The 19,655-nt window shown below is 40.8% G+C and overlaps 2 protein-coding genes and 1 long non-coding RNA gene across 8 annotated transcripts in view; 2 read left to right on the top strand and 1 right to left on the bottom strand.

Annotated features, from left to right (window-relative positions):
- REL (REL proto-oncogene, NF-kB subunit) overlaps positions 1-5,451 on the top strand; it is a 32,371-nt gene extending 26,920 nt beyond the window's left edge. Inside the window, exons 6-10 of the mRNA XM_075147753.1 lie at positions 863-967; positions 1,282-1,494; positions 1,817-1,885; positions 1,995-2,069; positions 2,728-5,451. Coding sequence (XP_075003854.1) covers positions 863-967; positions 1,282-1,494; positions 1,817-1,885; positions 1,995-2,069; positions 2,728-3,518 — 1,253 coding nt within the window. The 3' untranslated portion in view covers positions 3,519-5,451. The remainder of the gene's footprint in view (positions 1-862; positions 968-1,281; positions 1,495-1,816; positions 1,886-1,994; positions 2,070-2,727) is intronic.
- Positions 5,452-6,205: 754 nt separating this feature from the next.
- The window catches only part of PUS10 (pseudouridine synthase 10), a 35,851-nt gene continuing 22,401 nt past the window's right edge, over positions 6,206-19,655 (bottom strand). For 5 of the 6 annotated variants that reach the window (XM_075147755.1, XM_075147756.1, XM_075147759.1 and 2 more), the window contains 10 exons: positions 19,483-19,547; positions 18,348-18,433; positions 15,331-15,456; positions 13,642-13,698; positions 12,627-12,703; positions 12,479-12,534; positions 12,236-12,353; positions 10,905-11,047; positions 10,160-10,259; positions 7,366-8,498 (listed from right to left, as the gene is read on the bottom strand). In XM_075147755.1, the coding sequence (XP_075003856.1) occupies positions 8,460-8,498; positions 10,160-10,259; positions 10,905-11,047; positions 12,236-12,353; positions 12,479-12,534; positions 12,627-12,703; positions 13,642-13,698; positions 15,331-15,456; positions 18,348-18,433; positions 19,483-19,547 (867 nt within the window). In that variant the 3' untranslated portion in view covers positions 7,366-8,459. Of the gene's footprint in view, positions 6,620-7,365; positions 8,499-10,159; positions 10,260-10,904; positions 11,048-12,235; positions 12,354-12,478; positions 12,535-12,626; positions 12,704-13,641; positions 13,699-15,330; positions 15,457-18,347; positions 18,434-19,482; positions 19,548-19,655 lie in introns of those variants that run through there. The other variant, XR_012673257.1, reaches the window with a different exon arrangement.
- Positions 15,406-17,326, top strand: LOC142081151 (uncharacterized). The gene is made up of 3 exons (XR_012673258.1): positions 15,406-15,426; positions 15,592-15,703; positions 17,019-17,326. It is a non-coding gene; the product is annotated as an uncharacterized LOC142081151 (long non-coding RNA).

Genomic DNA, 19,655 nt, shown 5'->3' with positions numbered 1-19,655 from the left:
CTTTTAAATAAATTGTACCATAGCCCAGCAAGCTCCGAGGGGGCTGTTCTTTCTTGCAGTAGTCTCAGGTCCGTATTTACCCTGCAGGAAAGCTGCTGCTACCGAACGGGGCCAGGCACCGTCAGGCAGCGCTTGTCTCCGTCCCGCACGAGTCCCCCGTAGCCGTCGCGTTGTTCGGATGCGGTGTGCGACCTTGGGTGGTCGTTAATCTCTTGCAACGTACCAGAGATTGTGCACAGGGCAGCTCTCCATCCGCAACCATCGTGAGTGCCGTCCACCTACAGCCACAGCTTGGAGTTGAATTTTGAGCATTTTGGGGTGAAATCTGCTAGCCTGAGTAAAGGCACAAAAGTTAAGACTCCTAGACCCGTTCTCAAACACCTAGAGGGGGTTACAGAGGAGAGGTTTGACGGCCAAGCATGTCTGCTGCTCGGAGAGGGGAATTTTCTTGACTCGCTAGCCCAGCTTTTTCCAGAGAAGCATGACTGTAACAGGTCATCAGTCCCTCAAAGAACTGCTTTGAATTCTGCAGCTTGACGGGCAGCAGCGCCGGGCACGGTAACGTCATTCGGGGAAGTATTTTGAGACTACTCTAGAAGAGGTAGGGTGTCGGCGGCACAGCTGCACTGGTGTCTTGTGTTTGGAGATGAGCGGCCGAGAGCTGTAGGATGATGGAACGTCAAGCCCTGCTTCTGAATTTAATTTCCTATATGGAGCGACTTGTTTAGTGTGGATTTTGGAGTGTGTCCCACTCCTCCAGCTGCTGCCTTCCCTTCTCAAGCCTTAACTCCCAGCACCTCAGCTTCCCTAATGACAAAGTTACAGTAAGTCTTTATCATCAAATTTGCCTGTTTGTTTCCAGGAGCTCCCAACACAGCAGAATTAAGAATTTGTCGTGTGAACAAGAACTGTGGAAGTGTAAAAGGAGGAGATGAAATATTTCTACTGTGTGACAAAGTTCAAAAAGGTAATCTTGACTAGGTTTTCCCCGCCGCCACCACCTTTGTTCCAAATGGCTGACACTACCATTTCTAGCCGGGGAACTTAAGCCCTTCACCACACTCCCGTGCAAGTGGTCCGCTTTTATAGCTGGGCAGAATAGCTTTCAGGTTCAAGGGCTCTCAGCACCTCTGAAAGATACTCGGTGTCTTTAAAGTCGAGCCGTTTACTTTGCATCTGAACTCTGAGTCAGACTCCTTTCTTTGTTCCCCTTCCCGTTTCTTTCTGCTGCAAGTTTTCAGTTTTCCACTTAATAAGCGTCTTCTGTTTCTAATGGACTAGATGATATAGAAGTCAGGTTTGTCTTGGACAACTGGGAGGCCAAAGGTTCCTTCTCACAAGCTGACGTTCACCGTCAAGTTGCAATTGTGTTCAGAACGCCCCCGTTTCTCAAAGACATCACCGAGCCCGTCACGGTGAAGATGCAGCTGCGAAGACCTTCAGACCAGGAAGTCAGTGAACCTATGGATTTCAGATACCTACCAGATGAAAAGGGTATGGTTCCAATTAGCTGAGTTTCTGAAAAGACATTATCGGTGCAGAACTCGTGTTGGTAATAAACGCTAGAACACTACTTCTACAAAGTAGATTTTTGGTTTTTAAAGTAACGATAGTCAGTTTGCTCCCTCTTTCAATGACAATATCAAGAATCACTGTTAATAACATGGTCTTGGTTAGTGCTGTCACGTCTGAAATATTTTTCTTTAAATATATTTGACTACAATTAGGAGCTACTAGTATAAGTTTTAGAAAGCTCCTTTATTAATTATATCAAAGAGAAACTTAACACTTTTTCCTTCTACTCCTTTCTCTGTAGATCCATATGGCAACAAAGCAAAAAGGCAAAGATCAACGCTGGCTTGGCAAAAGCTCATACAGGACTGTGGTAAGGAAAATATTTGTCTTTTTCTTGTTTGAGTGAACTTACATTTAGATGGAGTTATTTTATATCAAAGCAAACATTCAGTGTGGACTCATGCTTTCTTCCATCGCAGGATCAAATGCGACAGAGAGGCCCAAAGTAGCTCCATTCCCCGCTGTCACTCCTGAAGGGAAGCTGATTAAGAAAGGTAGGTTTTTGCAGGCGTGTCCCAATCCGACAGCGGTTTGAAACAAATGGTGCCCGATTGCTGTGGGGAAGGGCGTTTTTCAGGGGGGCACCGAAGTTCCCAAGGCAGCAGTAGTACCCGCCTCTCACTTTCCCTCCTCCAGGTTCTTCTCAAAGCCTCAGCCGGGCTGCAGCTTCCCCTTTGCGCCGGAGAGGGCTACACCTTCTTCGTCTTTAAGCGTTGCTAGCTTTCAGCCTTAATTTAGATAACTACTGATTTTTTTTTTTCTCTGCGTTCAGATACTCAGCCCTTCAAACGTACGCTCAGTTCCTGGCCTTCCCTCCTCTTTCCTTGAAATTCTAATGTTCCCTTGAGGGTTTCTTCCTGTAAGATACCCGTACTTTTGACTCTACAAACTAAAAAACCACCAGTTCTTTACTGAAATGTAGCTGTCACCGTCAGCGTTTGCCATAGTGGGGTGAGGTGGATAGCTGTCTTGCTGCTGTCCAGAAATCTAGGGTCCACCCTGGCGAGCAGCGTGGAAGCGAGTACGAAAGTGCAAATGCACATATAATCTTACTAAGATAGCACTGGTTTTGCTTTGCTTTTTCCCATTTGTGATTTAAAAAAAAATACAAAAAATGGCATTAAAATGCAGTCACGTCTTTCCTTTCCGTAGAACCAAACGTGTTTTCACCTGCACTGATGATGCCGGGGCTAGGAACCCTGGCCAACGCTAGTCAGATCTACCCTGCCTTCAACCAGATTCCCCACCAGCCTGCGCCGGTGGGGCCGGGGAAGCAAGACGCGCTCTCCTCGTGCTGGCAGCAGCTGTACGGCACCCCCTCCTCCGCCGGCAGCCTGCTCAACGCGCACCCGCAGAACAGCTTTGCGGCAGACGCGCCTCAGCCTGCTGCTCAGGGCAGCAGCGCGCTCTCGGCTTTCCACGACAACCCCCTGAACTGGCCTGATGAGAAGGATTCAGGTTTCTACCGGAATTTTGGCAGCACAAACGGGATGGGAGGAGTGGCGGTGTCAACTGCAGACATGCAGAGCGTTTCTAGTAACAGCGTCGCGCAGCAGGCTCATCCCGCCGGCATCTCCACAGCCAGCATCGTGAACATGGAGACCGATGACATGAACTGCACTAGTATAAACTTCGAAAAGTACAATCCGGTGTTAAATGCAAGCAATCACAGGCAGCAGCTCCATCAGGTGCCTCCGGCTTGCCCGTCTGTAGCGGCCCCGGGCAGCACGCCTTTTAATTCGCAGTCTAACTTAGCTGATCCAGCAGTTTACAGTTTTATAGACCAAGAAGTTTTGAGCGAATCAAGACTATCCACCAACCCGATGCCAAACCATCCGAATAGCATTGCAGATAACCAGTTCTATGACACCGACGGTGTCCACGCTGATGAGCTCTATCAGTCTTTCCAGTTTGATAACATATTACAAAGCTATAACCATTGAGCCAGCAGTGTCGGGCTGGAAGCAGGTACGTAGAGCTTTTCAGATGGCTGGCTGTGTGAAAAGGAGTAACTTACCCTTCTGGAGCCCCTGCTTTCTCTTTCAGAATGTTACTATGCAAGTTTCATGATGTAACTTAAGGTTATAGATTACAGCCCAAAGACTGGTGCCCGTGAAGAGAGGTGGGAGTAGGGTTTGGGGTTCTGTAGCGTTAAAAGGATCTTGTATACATATTTTTACGCTCTTGGACAAGGGAACTGTTAACACTTAAATCTTCCTTACCTTTGGGGACTGTAAAAGCTGGCATCTTCAGAAGGGTTAAAATTTCAAATACTTCACAGGGTTAAAATTGTTTGAAAAATAACCACTTTTGCTATGGAAGATAAATTTACATTTTGATAGGACGGAGATTAGAAAAAATACCTGCGCGTGGGCACTCTAGTTCAGACTCAGCTGTTAAAGTTTTACTCAACTTACTTGAAAGGTTTAGGTTTCTTACCCTCTTTCGTAGAAAATATTCTCCTAAAACAAGATCATGCATTGATTTTTCACGTTTTCACCACTCCATTTGCTTTGAAGGCAAATTTACTCTAAAATTTTTTTAATGACTATGTCATTGTTAGATATATTTTAAAAGACCGGAAGGTTTGAGTTTTTAAATAGTCCAGCTCTGTTGTAAATGAATCACTGCACAGAAGAACGAACAGAAAGTAAGGACTTCTCTGCACTTCATCCAAAGTGCACTTCATCCTAGTCTAAATGACAAACTCCTGTTGCTGTAGCGATGGAGCACGCTGTTACTTCCCTCCAGCTCTTTGTGTGTGTGTGTGTGTGTGTGTGTGTAGCTGAGATGTCTATGTTATTTTGAACTACAGACATGTTGAGCCAAAGCCTCCTACCTATTCTTTCCTCAGGTATCCCGGCAGTTTCCTGCTATGCAAGTGACTGCTTAAAAGGCGGCTCAGGTCCTGCCTCCCCACCACCCCCTCCCAAGAAAGCTTTGGGGCAAACCCGGAGGCAGTCTTAGTGCAGCCTCACCTAGATGCACTCTATTAACAACTTCAGGCCACTTCAGTCAGTACTAATTAAAAACACTCCTCTATACTCTGTATCAGAAACCAGAACTTCCTCCCTTTCCCTTGATTCCCAGCATTCGTTCTTAGCCTGGGTTGCGAGATGTTCAGTGACAACTTGCGCGGATGGAACTGGCTAGGTAAGACACTCTACGCTGCATTATAGGGCTCTGCTATTTTATTATATTATCATTATTTTTTAACAAGCAACTAGGCAAGAAATATATGAGGATTTCTTAAGTTATACGGCTGTTTTCTATGGCAGATAAGGCTTACCAATCTAATTGTTGCTGTTTGGCAACATAAAACTGCACCATGGAAAGAAGCAATAAAAAAAAAGCACACTCTGATATATGAAAAACGATCGCAACCCCAAATCAAAAAAGCCACTTGAGACATATAGTTGTACACAAGGCAGAAAGGAACTCCAAAAAACCTCCGTGGTTTACAGGAAAGCAATGACTCTCTAACTGCAGTAATTCATTGCATTCAAAGCAATAAGGTGCTGCTGCTGTAAGGCATTACACCAATTACACAGGTTTGACAGAATACGCTCCTTCGACAATGTGTAGAATATATGAAGTTTGGAAAACTGCTTCGCCTAACTCCAGGTACACAGCGCAATGAATTGACTTTCCACGATCTAAAGCAGTTTTTCCTCACTTCTGCATAGCTCCTCTGCGATCTTAAGTAATAGAGAGACAAACGAAATACAAAGAAAGCTTGAAATGTGTTGTTTATTGAGTTCTTTTTTTGAAGTTCTCAATTTTAAGTATATTAAATGTAAACACTTTACTCACTTCATAGAAGGCTCTTTATAGTACAATTTGTTTTTACTGTATAATTAAATATTTTCAAAGTTCTGTTTTCCTTTGTAAACGAGTTGGTTTGGTAATTAAAAAACTGGTTATACTAAGTACTCAGCTTCTGCAACCTTCTCGGATTCATGACATCCTTCACCGCAGGAAAGCCAGAGAAATGGGAGAAGGTAGGTTATGGGTTGCTTGTCCTGGGGCTTTTTAAAATATTTTCTGCTCACAATTACCGTTGGCCACTAAAAAACCGAAAGCAATGTGTGCAGTAAGGGTTCATCTGCACTCAGTAATTTTTTGTGGCAGAGCAACTGACTTTTTAGTCAGAGGGGCAGAGAGGACAGATGCTTTCATGCTCACCTAGAGCTGTGCTACTGGTACAGCTTTCTCCAGGTTCAGCTAAGCTGATGCAAAAAAAAATGCCGGGGGGGCATTATAGGCGACCAATTGTTTGGAGAAATACAACGGCTTTAATTTGAGTCCTTCCAGTGCAAAGAAGGATGGCGCACAGGAACGCTGGACCTCACTTTTTAGTATTTTTCACGTAACATGCTAGAAAATACCTACCTCTTTCACGCATGCCTCATGAAGACGACTAAATCTTATTTTCACAAAACATCCTATCTGAGTACTCACGAGTAGGTATTTTACTTTTAAAAAGCAGATGAAGGCCCAAGTACAACACTAATATTATTGCTGCAATATTCATTACAGATTATGATAGTTCAAAGTGTTTACCTTGTATTAGAAACTGCAGACTTTAAACAAAGTTCAAAAAACAGATTATAGCTCTCATGTTCACATTTTCACGTGATCACTGAACAATAACTGTCTAAGGTGCTGTAGCGATACTTGCATCATCAGCTTTTTTTCCCCCCTCATTTGGATACTTCACATTTATCATGAAAATAAGCGATTTGGGAATTTTTGGTGGACCTCTCTACATTGTATGGAGAAGAGATTAGACTCAGCACATTTAGTGTAATCTTTATAGCCGTGTTTATCTGCACTTTGATTCTTAACACGATCTCCACTGTCACCACGATAATGTACAGCATATTGCAGAAAGAGCTGTGGATGGGAGCGCCTCGAGTGTCCTTGCACTATGACAGGAGCAGGAGCCCTTTCTGCTTCTGCCCTGTGAGCTCTATTTCCCCCTTGGAACAGCTCTTCTGATATCTGTCATGTCCATAGTGCAGTCTTGTTTACATTTTTTCCCCTGTAGTTTATGGAATTTATAAATCATATTTTAGCTCACTTTGAGTTTCAAGAAATCACATAGATGCGAGACTGAAATTCTCTTTTGTTTGTTTTCTGAATTCAGTTTCTTAAGTTTTCCATCATTCATGACACTTCCTTTCTGGGTACAGATTATTATCTGAGACAACTACTCCTGGAATCTGTTGCTCATAACAGCTTTAAGATTAAAAACAAAAAAACATTAGTGTCTGAATCATGTTCCTATTATTTTTGTGAGCTTCTGAACTACTGCCATGCTTATGTTAGAGTAGACTAGGAAAACAAATGACGAGAGACAAGTTTTGACAGCCCATCGCAGGCAGAGTGTATAATATTTAGACTTGTTTTTCAAAATCAGTTTTTAGGACCTTCTTAAAATTATCATGCAGCTGTTCTATTATGAGGTCCTGGCACCACTGAACTGAAGGTAGGACATCTCAGTAATTCTCCCTGTTCCCAAACAGTGGTTTGCCTTGGCAAATATTACCCTCTTTATTTCTGAAATGTTAATTAATGAAGAGCCCTTAAATTCCAAACCTTAATTTCTTGTCGATAGTTTAACTCTCTTCTGTACTTCAAGTAAGCAGACGCACCTTCCTAATGGATTAAAATGATACAGGCAGAGAAGTGTTTTTTCCTAAAGATGTAGGTGGTAGGACCTGGCTAATAATAAACAAAAATAATCCTGCAGCCCAGCCCCTGTGTTGTGTGAAGCATTTAAAATAACACAAGCAAAGGAAAAAAAAAAAAAACACCTCAGTTCTTCCCTATTCCAGGCAAGTTCCTAGGCAATGTTCAACTCTTTCAGGCATCCATCCAAGGTTGGATACGAGAAAAAAAATGCGCTATGCTACAACCAAAGCTTTTTATTTCTGACTTGTTCTCTCAATGACAGCATTCTTCAGTACATCTTATATTTGCCTGTACTTTGGGGTTCTTGGTATTCCTATTTTTTCTCCACATTTCCATTGCGCACCACTGCCAGGAGTTCCCAATCTTTTCATATACGGTGACTCAACTGGGGAAATCCTATGCCTGAAGAGGACTGTAAACAGGCCAGAGAGCTGCTGCGGCCTCAAGTACCTCAACTGTTGTTTCTAGGAAGTATTGCTGATGTTTTTAAATGAGAAAAACTTGGTTTTAAGTGCAAAGTTTTCCTCTGAAAACTGTTTTTCCCTTTGAAAATTACTTTTGTCTGAGAGACAAATGGGCCCGTCCCTAAAACTGACACTGGCCAAAAAGCAGTCAGCAGAGAGCAGAGTGCTGCCTCGTTCCAGGCACTATCCTACCGGTTTCAGAGTCTCCCTGACTTTTGGGAAATACTCCTGCATGAATAGCGCTCAGAAAAAGTTAGGACTGGGTTTCAGGTAACTCAGTGCTACCTGCATACAGACAAGAAAGCTGCAGCATCCAATATAAAGAGAGTTAAAAAAAATATGGCTGGAGGGAGGGTTATTTTTAATTAAAACATTTTAAACTACGGCAGAAAGCACATTTGACGTATTCGCTCAGTACACCATTTGCACATGTTACACCATTTATCTTTTTCTTAATTGTTTTTTAAAACGACTTATTAACAATACACTAGCTTACCAAAATCTTTGTACGCACAGAAGTTGTTAAAATAAGGCTAGAGACTGAATGAACACTACCTGTTCCAGAGTGTTTAAAGTTGATTCAAAGCATCAGTATCCTCTGGCAGATCAACATGATCCAAATGTTCAACAGAAATGCTTTGCAACCAAGCTGTAATACTGTACAGTGTTCAGTAACCAGCTGCTGACAGCGTTGCTGCTTCTTCCTCGTCCCAACTTGAAAAGTTAATTATCCAGGGTTGGAGGCCAGTCAACATCAACAGACTAGATGAGCAGGGAGGAAAAAACAAAGGCAAAATCAGCAGACACGGTATTTTACACATAGAGAACTCTATGCTTGTCAGCTACAGGCTAATAGTGTAAAGAAACAGAGTAAATAAAGGACACTAAAATAAGAGACGGGGACAAGACAAGCAGGAGACAGTGGCAAGAAACAGCCACCTTCTAGTGACGCCACGTGTGTCTGGCGAGAGCTCCCTGGGAGCTGGGTTTTCTTCATAAAGCAGAATCACAACTCCTTGTACTACTACTACCCAGCATCATTTGATGTTGGGCTGCATTTGCAGAGCGTCCAGAACTGTTAATTAGAAACATGAACCATCTCCATCTTCTACCCATCCTACAGATGGGCCATTATGATGTGAAAACAAACAACTTGTTGATTGATGCCACAGAAATATGCAGGTATCGGGCAGTGCAGGCAAGGCTCAAGGAGAAAACCATCACCTGTCCCCAAATCTGCCTCCTGAGCAGATTAGACTAAAAGAATAAGCTGTCAAGCATTATGCGCAAGAATTATCTAGGCAACATCAGTAGCGGTCGTCCTGACTGTTAGTCAAAAGGGACAAAACATGCCTGACACTTTATTAGAAGCAAATGTCGTAATTACTACGACTTGGATTACGTCTGTCTTCCCTGGTCTCCCTGAGGCCTCATCTCCCAATTCCCTTCAGGCATAAACTTGTTGCTCACCCTCTTCCAAAAGCAGAACACCCTACACTACCGTAGTATCACCATTTGCGATCGCAACACAGCACGTTAAACACCTTGGCTTCAAGACTGCCTACATTAATCATACCTACTCCTTGCCTAATCTACAACTTCATCAAAGGATTAGGCTCTTAGGGTGAGCTAAAATGCATTATTAGCAAGAAGACTAATTATTTTCAAGGCCCCCAACATCTTTCACAGTTATGTCCAATAACTGTCGTGACACCTATCCATACGAGAGCGATGCTTATCAGCCCGAGCCCCAGGTCAGGTGTTCCTGTTTTCGGAAGCAACTGAAGCGCCCTCTGCAAGCTCTCTTTCTGTATTATCCTACAAAAGATATGCAAAAAACTGCAAGTCTGTTCTGCAAAATGTAACACGTGGGCAGCTTTCCAGAAATACATGAGAACAACCATGCCAATCTCTGGCTACCTGAAATGAGAACCCATGTTTTAAATAAACCTTGCCAAACCACTAGGTTAAATATTAAATCCATATTTCTACACACATTCTTTTAACCAAAACAAATTTTGTTTTTTCATCTGACTCCAGCAAGTGAACAGATACAATTTCTTGCTGTGTTTGAACCAGCACTGAAACAGGAAGTCAAATCTCTCCTCTATTTTTCATCCGACCCAGTTTTGAAAAGAAACGATGTGGTACATGTAACATTGCTAAGCTCTGTTCCACTGGGTGCTAATAATAAGTGTCATTAATTCATGGTATGTCCTCCCATCCCTCCCCGACATGAATTCACCAAAGGAAGCCTGTCACACGTGGCAGTGTGGTACAAACCACTATTTTTGCATTAACATCAATTTTTCTATTAACTGCGGTAAGGAATGTTGATTCCGTTAGAGCGATTCTACTGAAACCATCTCACAAATGCAACTACGTTACTAATTTCCAGGAAAGATAAATAGCAAACAACTTACTTCTACATCCAACTCCAGAATGTCAGCGGTTCTGTTCAGTAGGGAGCCAATATTGGGCTTTGTTCTTCCAAAGTCTCCATGCACAAATTCCTTAATGTAGCTAGAAATACTGGCTAAGGAAAGGTGTATTTTACCGCAAAGAAATCAAAAGAAAAAAAAAAGAAAAGGAGTATGGTGAAAAATGCTCAAAGCAAAAATAGTGTCTTTTTCTACTCCTAAGCCAACTGAACGTCCTGTTAAGCCCACACCCATCTTTAAAAGACATCCTAATTCTTGGCTTCTGACTCTAATGCCAAAAACTGCACTATCGACTTGTATTTTCTGTTTTATTCCAAAGTGAGCGGTGACTTTATGACAAGACTGTTAACTCATAAGTAGCAGCAATCTACAGTACGCATTGCAGCGCATTAAATATTGAGGAAAAGCTTATTTTCTAAGGTGAAACGTTTTCAGTCAAATTAGAAGCAGCATATCTTTAACCAGTACATTTTTATAGCTATCATATACTTTAAAACTATCAGACTGGTCATCACAAAAATACATACACACGAGTAGCATTTTTGAATGAAAGCCCGACTGTGAAATTCTGACATAAAAGCAAACATTACGCAGCAACATATGACTGCTGAAGAGCAGGGATTTAGAAACACCGCAGCGATAAAAGCAGGAAACCTCCCATTACCCAAACTACTCTTAATCAGCAAGCTGTTTCGTAAATGCGTTGTGTAACGGCATCTAAGGATACGTTCCTGCTTGAGTCTTCAGATGCAGGCGAAAATGATGCTCGTCTATGTACTCAGACTGCATGGTGTGAATGATCCGACATCTTACAGCCAGAGGCCTTCGGTGAAGAACCCGGAGAGGTGTCTTCTGGTCAAGTTTTAATTCCTGTTACAAGAGGTAACAAAATAAATGAGGAAGGAAATGTGCAACATACTGCACAGATTGGAAAAGTCGTATGTATTGTTAACCAATCACATCTTTTTTGTATTGTGTTATGGTAGTTGAGTAATCTTCTTGAGGCAAGACTAATTTTTTCCATGTTTATCATAGGAAAAAAGGACAGCCATCTCAAAGGCTAAATGAGAAGGCCTCATATGAACACAAACTAATGGAATCACAAATACAGAGCAATAACCTTGAAATCTCCATAGTCCTTTGCTGGAATGACTCCAGGATTTAGAAGCTCACTGAGAGCCTCAGGGCAATCAAAAAAAAACCAAAAAAAAATTCCACCCACAAAATGCTTTGTCTAAACTACAGCCAACCCCCTAGAAATAAAAGTGAGGGAAAAAACCCCGAAATGAGATTAGATCTCATAACAGTCTTTTAAAAAGTTCATTCCCCACCCCCTTTCCCAAATGAGATGCAGCAGTTTGAAAGGCAACTTTTCAGGAAGTGAGTGGGCATGCAAAAAAAAAAAGCTTCACAACAGTCATCTCCCTGAACTGTAATGGCTCAAGTCCTCTCTTCGAGAACGATTTCATGGCCAAGACCCATAGGAAGTGGTGCAGTACAACAAAAACTGAACGCACTTCTCCCTCAGCAGTATCTCTCTGACCAACATTTGGAGAAAGTTCTCATTAACGCAGCGTGCTTGTTACTTTGAGCACTTTGTAAGGCCTCTTTGCGTTATTTTCCATAGACATTTCAAACTCCTAATTGCTGCAGCTGTGGAAGAATGGCTTTAGAGCTTGCGGAACAAAAGATCTTCTCCGCTCCTTTCACTTATGCAAAACATTATCTAAAGTAAAGAAAGGGGTGTGGGTGCCAGATTTCCTCCTCTCCCATTCACTACTTTTTATTATTTGGTCTACTGGAAGGTTGACATTATACAATAATTTGTTGTCTTGGCTAACAGCCAGCCAGCTATATTGGTAGCATGACAATGGTGAGAAGCAAGGAAGGATAAGAAGGGGAAAGGGAGGTATGAAGGTCCCTATAGCAAGAGAAACCCCGAGAAAAAAAACCACCAAACGCAGAGGAAGAGCTATGTCCGTGGGTGCATGTATATAAACTCTCCCTTAAGACACCAGGACAAGTACAATATAAATTAGCGAAACGAGCTACAGATACCTTGATATCATCTAGAAATGCAATATCTTCTTTCTGTATTGCTTTGTCTGTCCATATTAAGGCACTATAGGTCTTTGTCTTCTCCTCTTCACCTTCCTTCATACGACCAATTGCCTCTCTAAACAAAAGAAATTAATTACTCACATAACATAAGCATAATTATATAGTGCTGTGAGCAAGAATGCTTGCAAAACTCCCAAAGCATCACTTCGAAATCCCTTGCTAGTGATGATAAATACTGACCTGGTGACAAGCTGTAAATCTCGAACCTGTATTTTGTCTGAAGAGTTATTAATTGTCTGTGATATTTAAAAAAGAATCAGTTAGCAAAACTGCTCAGTTAGAGAAGAAACACATGCTTTATGAGTTCCATGAGGTGCAAATGATTTACCTGCTGAAGTCCCTTCATTTCCTCAGCAGTAAAATGTATTCTACGAGGATTCACAAGCTCAATTGCAAAGGGCCTTCCTGGCAACATGCACAGTCATAAAACATAAAAACATGTTGTTCTAAATTAACGTTTGAATTTATGCAGTAAGGTTGGAAGGTGTGAAGATTGTCTGCTGTTATGCAAACAGGGATAGGACTTGCGGGTTTAGGGATGTAGCATCAGATGGAAGGAAAGAAACAAGGGACTTTTTTTGGCTACTAAACCCCGGTATCAGCAATAAGTGCAAATTATGACTTCCCAGAAGACATCTTGTACAAGTCTGTGCTAATTAAAAAATAAAATAAGAAAAAAAGTTAATTAGCTTATTTTCTGTCACCTACAGCAATGCCCAGGTGCAAGATGATGTTAAATCCCGCTCCCTCAGCTAAACATCTGTTGCAATAGCTGCACTGCCTGTGCTCAGGGCCAGGGATGATCCCCAGTATAAGCAATGCCAAGAACTACACTACGAATCAGACAGCAACTGGAACACATCATTGTTAGTTTTTCCTTTTTCTTTCCCCTCCTCCTTTGGCTATAGTAACTTCAGCATATTGGAAAGCAACTGACCTTTATAAAGGACCCAAGTTCAAAAAGAAAATAAGGCTTCCCCACTCCCCAGTGACAGGGAGGAAAAGTAGAAGGATCCAACAGAAAACAAGATAGGAATCAGCCTGACATAAATGCTTAAAATTAGGAAGCGAATAAAATAAAATACTCCTAACAAGCTATGCATTTCCATGCATCTGTGCAGCCAAGGACACTGAAAAGGGGCTCCTCTTTCAGTTGGTTTTATGAAACTGTTTGGTCTTTGGGAATAAACACATAAATATCACTAAAATGTGTCCGAGATAAAATTTCAAAGCATGCTTAATCACACACTTATGCACTCAGCATTCAGCCAGATCTATTAGGGTAGCTTTGGTTAACCATTTTGTTTGTTTCCGTGTTTCACCAGGGATGTTCCCAGCCTTACCTTTGCCTAGTGTTCTCACATCCACATCTTCTCTTCCAGAGGAAGAAAAATTAAAGCCTGTAACACATATGAACAAAGGAGGTGCGATTTTATTTCACATTTTTAATACTCTACAATTTAATACTTTCACTTTTAAAAAGTGAAACATTTTCCTTCTAAACTTGTTTGCAAATATACTTTGAAGAGCTATCTTTATAAAATGAAGCCTGCACTGTATTTGAAAAAATCTGGGATAGTTATTGTTTATTGCATCGGGTTCACAAGTTTCTTGAAGAGCACTCCTAGTGCCTTGGCCTGAATGTGACCACGACAACCCTGAAAATGTCCGGAAAAAAGCAGTACCATCCTAAAGGAATTCCACTTACTAATTAATTTTGTTCATTTCTTGTCCAGCAACTTCAAGTCTATGAATAAAACCAAACTGAGCTGTATTCCTCCACAACACAACTTTTTATCCTAAATACACCCAACGGTTTCCAAAGATTTCAGAGACACTTCTGCTAGTCACACACACCTGGACAAAAGAGGAAGGAAATTCAAGTCCAAACTGAAAAGTAACGTCTGTGTATTTGGTTTTTTCATCTTTCATGCTACAAAAACGTACTGTTGGGTATTTAGTTTCCTTCATCATACCCCTTCCACCTTTAAGCTTTGCCTGAAGGAGGAATGGGGGACCAAATCCTGCACTAGAGGTGACTTTGCAGCTCTATTCCAAAGCGTCTCTGAAAATTCCAAAGCGCTCCAAGATTTCTTCCTCCATAGGCAACATAAAGAGCGCATAAAGATTTCCTCAGTTTTTATTATCTCTCATTTCTCTGGTCATATTATGGCAACTACATAACCATCTTCCATGGTCATGAAGGCGTATTTTGGTCATACTATCAGAATTTTCTTAGCTGGGAATGATCCAGACCCTTAATCATCTTCACAGCCCTTTGCTGGACTCGTTCTGGTATGTTCACGTCTGTCTTGTACTGGGGAGCCCAGAACTGGACCTAGTACTCCAGATGTGTCTCCCCAGTGCTGAATACACAGTACCTGGCCTAAAGACATGGTTTGAGGATTTTCCTACTGTTCAAACTAACACATCCACTGGGAGGAGGGAGGAGAGGAGGGGAAAGTAGCTGTTTTTTCCAAACTAATATTTAATGCGATTTTTCCTTGGGCCTTCTATGTCTCAAATTCCACGTCTAGTAGATGGCAAATGATGGGCAGTGATTATTTTTTCTGGATAATACCCGGATAAGCACTTAGCTTGTGGAATTCTCTGCACTGAAGAAAATAAATTAATCAAGGTAAGAAATATGAAGGGGTCGAAGACTAGGCAGATATTACGGAACACTGATGGCAAAAACCTTCTTGTAACAGTCATTTTATGAATTACCAACCGTTAAGAAGTATGGCTAGGAAAAAATGCTACCACATTAAAACCATAATATTTGCATCATCAGATCAACTGAGGAGATATTTTAGAAGGATAAAAGACAGTGCATAAAACAAAGCAGTCATCTAATTACTCATAGATCATAGCTAAAAAAAGTTTACAAGCTTGGACTTGGAAGGATAAGAGAGGGATAAGGAAACAAGGTTTTTTCCATTACACTCGTGTATTACATTAGTAGCTACTAAGAAAAAATATTCTAGTAATGATGAAAAATATATATGGTAAAAGATCCCCTAGATACTTACTCTCTGCTTTGAATTCTGCCATTAGATGCTCTGAAATCAGTTCTTCCACTGAAGATTCCAGCTTCCGCTCCCCATCAATAATCCAGGGAGTCTGAGGTAAATTCCTCGAATATTTGTTGTATCTTCCTGTAAAAAACAACTATGTTACCTGTAATCATTCTAAAGCAATGGATAAAAGCTCCAGTACTGCACAGCACAACACATTTAACTTTCATCGGAGCCTTGTGAAAATAAATTTACAGGCTTAAACTTGTTTTACAGCAAGAGCATTCCAGCAACTGTATGAAATGCATAGGCTGCACCTATGACAGTTTCACAGTATCCGAGATGGACAACTTAAACGTAGAGAGAGTCGCTGCAGTTCTATTTTCAGGTATTACCATAAAACCAAAACTGTATATAGCCTGACACAACTGGGAATGAAAACCCAGAGGTTCAAGTACCTAGTCTGAGTCAACTTAATTCCGAATGGAAAAATTATTTTTTTGAATCAGACCATGGTCTTTAACCAGCCTCCCATATACCAAACTAGTGCTGTACATATGCCTGTCCCCCAATGTATGTAAGTCCCAAGTGAAGAAGTTCCCACACCCCCCTGTATCAAGTAGTTCAGGTTACAATCCAAGTTCTGCCATTGTCTGAACATTCAACAAAAGAAATCCAAACTAAAATGCCTTGGCTCATCACAAAGAAAACCATGCGAGCAAAATGTCTCAATAATAAACTAGTACAAATTTCAAGAACCTTGAAAAGTTGCCATGTAAAGAGATTGCCATCCTCTGACTGATTCCAGTCATAGTCTCGTGTTATGTCACACTAGCCTGCCGTCTCCCGTGACACGACTGCTATAAACAGAGAGCAAGTCTGACACGGATGACCAAGATGAGCTTTCTTATTGACAGGTTTTATAAGAAGTGAAAATATGCACAAAACAAGGAACTCATTCATAAAGAACAATGAGTAACCCCCCTGCACAAACAAGTTTCAATGTGAAACCTTGCATATAGAAAATAAAAAAGGAGTTCAAAGCACCTATGCATATTACACTGTGCCTCTGTCATCTCCATTTTTTTGGTTTTCAGTATCATATTTTCCTATTTCTAACAATGTTTCCTCCTTGCATTTTGATCTGCAGAAAAACCCACACAAACAAATGGGGAAACTGACTAACACTGTTTCACTGGGGCAAATAATGAAAGTGCTATGACTAATCATTCACAAGTCAGCTTCGCACTGCTAAATTCTCTTTCCATAAAATGGAAAAAGGAAAATGATCTTTTTTTTCTCTCACCTCCCCATTCTAATAATTTCAGTTTTTCATCTGAACAAGAGTGGGTTAAAAAAAACAGAAGGTGTTTCTCGGTTCGACAGCTTCTCCTGAACCTTTAAAAAAAAGTTGGGGGGGAAGCGTTCAGTGAACACCAAAGATAAGGTCAAGAGGGCAATACCAACTCTGAAACTGTGCTTACAAATTAAGATCCTGTCTCATTTAAACTGCTGTAATAACAAAATAACTGCACTGTACTCAATAAATTATTCTATTCTGGATTTAATTATTCAAAAATTAAAAACAACATCCTGCCTGGGTTATTTTTGGTTTTGTCTAGAACAAGCTATAAACTATAAATTGCCAAACCAGTATTAAATCACATGCAGAAAGCTAACCCTCTGTCTCTTTCTCCATACAGATGAATTCTGACAAAACCATCCAGCAAAGCAACCTAAAATAAAACAATGTGTTTGGAAAAGGCTAAAAGACACTGGATATCTTGGATTCATGAAAATGTACATCTAACTGTCTAATCAGTAAGTAAAAATAAGAAACAGGTATGTATAGAACACCAACTAGCCTGCCATGAGAACATTCACTTTTGCATTTTTTCTTTTCATTTTACATTTTCCTTTAGTCAGGATTTGTACCATCTTTTTAAACATAGTATGTTGGATTAAAATTGTAGGTTTTTAAAAATAATCTGTTTGCATATATTTAAATAAGTGGTTGTTTATACACAGGACTAGGGAAGGGTAGGTACTCTTGCAGGCAGGTGACAGAAAAGTTGAATCGTCTCAACTCAGGGACACCAAGTGTTGTTGCATTTACCTAACTCACCCAATTATTTCAGATGCTATCTCTTGGTTTGGAGGTGGGAATTAGAAAGAGCTAAGCTTTCTAAAATTTAACCTTTATTAATCCCATTAAGATTGGCATTTTTGGACGGAATAATTTGCAGATAAATCCAGATGGTGAAAACCTCTGAATCCAAATCACAATCCAAGCAAGTGAACGGCACTGCTGGGAGCTTATTTCGTGCGGAAGCGCCTTTCCCAAACCACGTGCTTATTATGAGGGGGCATATTACAACTGCAGGGTTTGCGGGGATAAAGGTTTTCCGAAGGAGAGAGCAAGCTTCGACAACAGGGCAAAATTCTCCCTTTCATGAACTGCTTCTGGATAAGCCCCTTTAACGAGCAGGGGCACAAAGAAAGTTGTTTTGAATCTTCACATCATCCTGTGCTGTCTCTAGAAGAGAGAACTCTTCCATCTCTCAAAGCAAAAGAAAAACAATGGCAAGGAAAAGGAGGATCTTCCCAAATATCCAGAACGGAGGTGTGTGTACACTGGGAGCAGCAGAAGTGACATGCTCCCCTCCTGCAGCTCCTAACATGGGAACCCGACCTTGGCCCTGATACAGCTGTCTGCAGCTCCCACTCCTCTTCAACCATACTCCACCACGCAGTCTCCCAGTTTAAATTCACAATGTAAGAGCAGGCAAATAGTTTTGATTTTAGCATGTTGATCTGTAATTTCTAACTTTTGACCAAATCTTGTCTTCAGCAAAGGCAAGTATAATTTCTTCCCCTTTCAAAGCCCACTCTTCGATAGAGCTAGATTTCGTTTTTTCCTCCTTATGCTTAGTTACAGGAATCAACAAATAGCAAGCATCTTCGGGTTCTCGTGGCAGTATTACAAAGTTATGTTTAAGACAACACAGCAGCAAATAAATGGATCACTTTACCAGCCACAAAAACTGCACCATTATTGCACTGAATTTCCAGAGCAACACAGAGGTTCTTTGGTGAACTTGGGGGACATGGAAAATGCCTGTATAAAAAAAGATTAAAAAAGACTAGTAATATCAGAACATGATGGAGCATCACCATAGCAATAACGGCATGAAAGCTGACGACTTCAGTTACACAAAACACAGCTACAGTATAAACTCAGTATTCACATTAAAAGCTGGCACACCGAGAAATGGATAAACATTAAGCAAATCAAGAACACCGCATTGAAAATACTTTTGTCAATCTGTTACTGAACATTATCTAACACTCCGAAGTGTGCTAATAAGATGCACCATACTATAGCTATAGCAATAATGAAATCAAATACTGCATGAAAACTATCTTCAGGATCTATTACTAAATCTTTGCTGGAAATCAAAGAAAAGAGCTGTGAAGACTTAGTGCAATTAAGCACAGCGAACTACAGAGAAAGTGTCTATTCATGTCTTCCCACTGCTTGTGATTTTTACCATATTACAGCATTTTGTGTTTTCTTAAAACTCCACTCCTAACATTTTGGAAATACGGGAAAACGTCTTTCTTGTAAAGAGAAGTTTGCCTTACAAACTCTAAGGTTCAAAATACAGAAGGAAGTTCCATGATTTCTAAATCTCTTCTGTGGTTTTGGGGATGTACATAAAGATTTTTGAATGTAAATGATTGGCAATGCTACAACAAATTGTTTTCACTTCCAATCGATCTAAATCCCATGCCAGCCCAGAGATCTGCAGTGACGTACTGCCGAAAGCACAGAGCAGAACTGCAGCTCTCTGACCCACAATTCCTCCTCTGTGCAGCTCTGAGATAATCAACCAATGAAGCACTTTTACTAATGGGAAAAAGATCATCATTTGTGTCATGTCCAGTTTTCCATCCTCTGTGGCTTAATTCAAGCATTTTAAGATTACTCCTTAAATAAAAGATCTGGAATGACATTTATTACCAGAAGAATAGAAAACGCAACACATTTTAACCAGTAAACTAGCAGAATTTAAACAACCACTACTTACCCGCCTAGTATTTTCCTCTCCATCCTAATTCTATACAAAAGCACAATACTAAGAACTAGTTTCAGTATATACTTACTTGAGAAAATCCTCCTCTTTTATCTTCTCTAGAGCTTTTATAACTGCCATTCTGGTGAAAACAGACTGCACAGTGAAATAAAAAAATGAGTCAAGAACTAAGAGAAGCTAAGAAAGGATATGCCTAAGGAAGGAAAAAACCCTAAAACATACACACGGTACGCTTCTCACGAT

This window comes from Calonectris borealis, chromosome 3 (assembly GCF_964195595.1).
Source record: "Calonectris borealis chromosome 3, bCalBor7.hap1.2, whole genome shotgun sequence".
NCBI lineage: Eukaryota > Metazoa > Chordata > Aves > Procellariiformes > Procellariidae > Calonectris > Calonectris borealis.
Note: the sequence above shows the minus strand (reverse complement) of the source record. Positions and strands in the feature narration are given on the sequence as shown.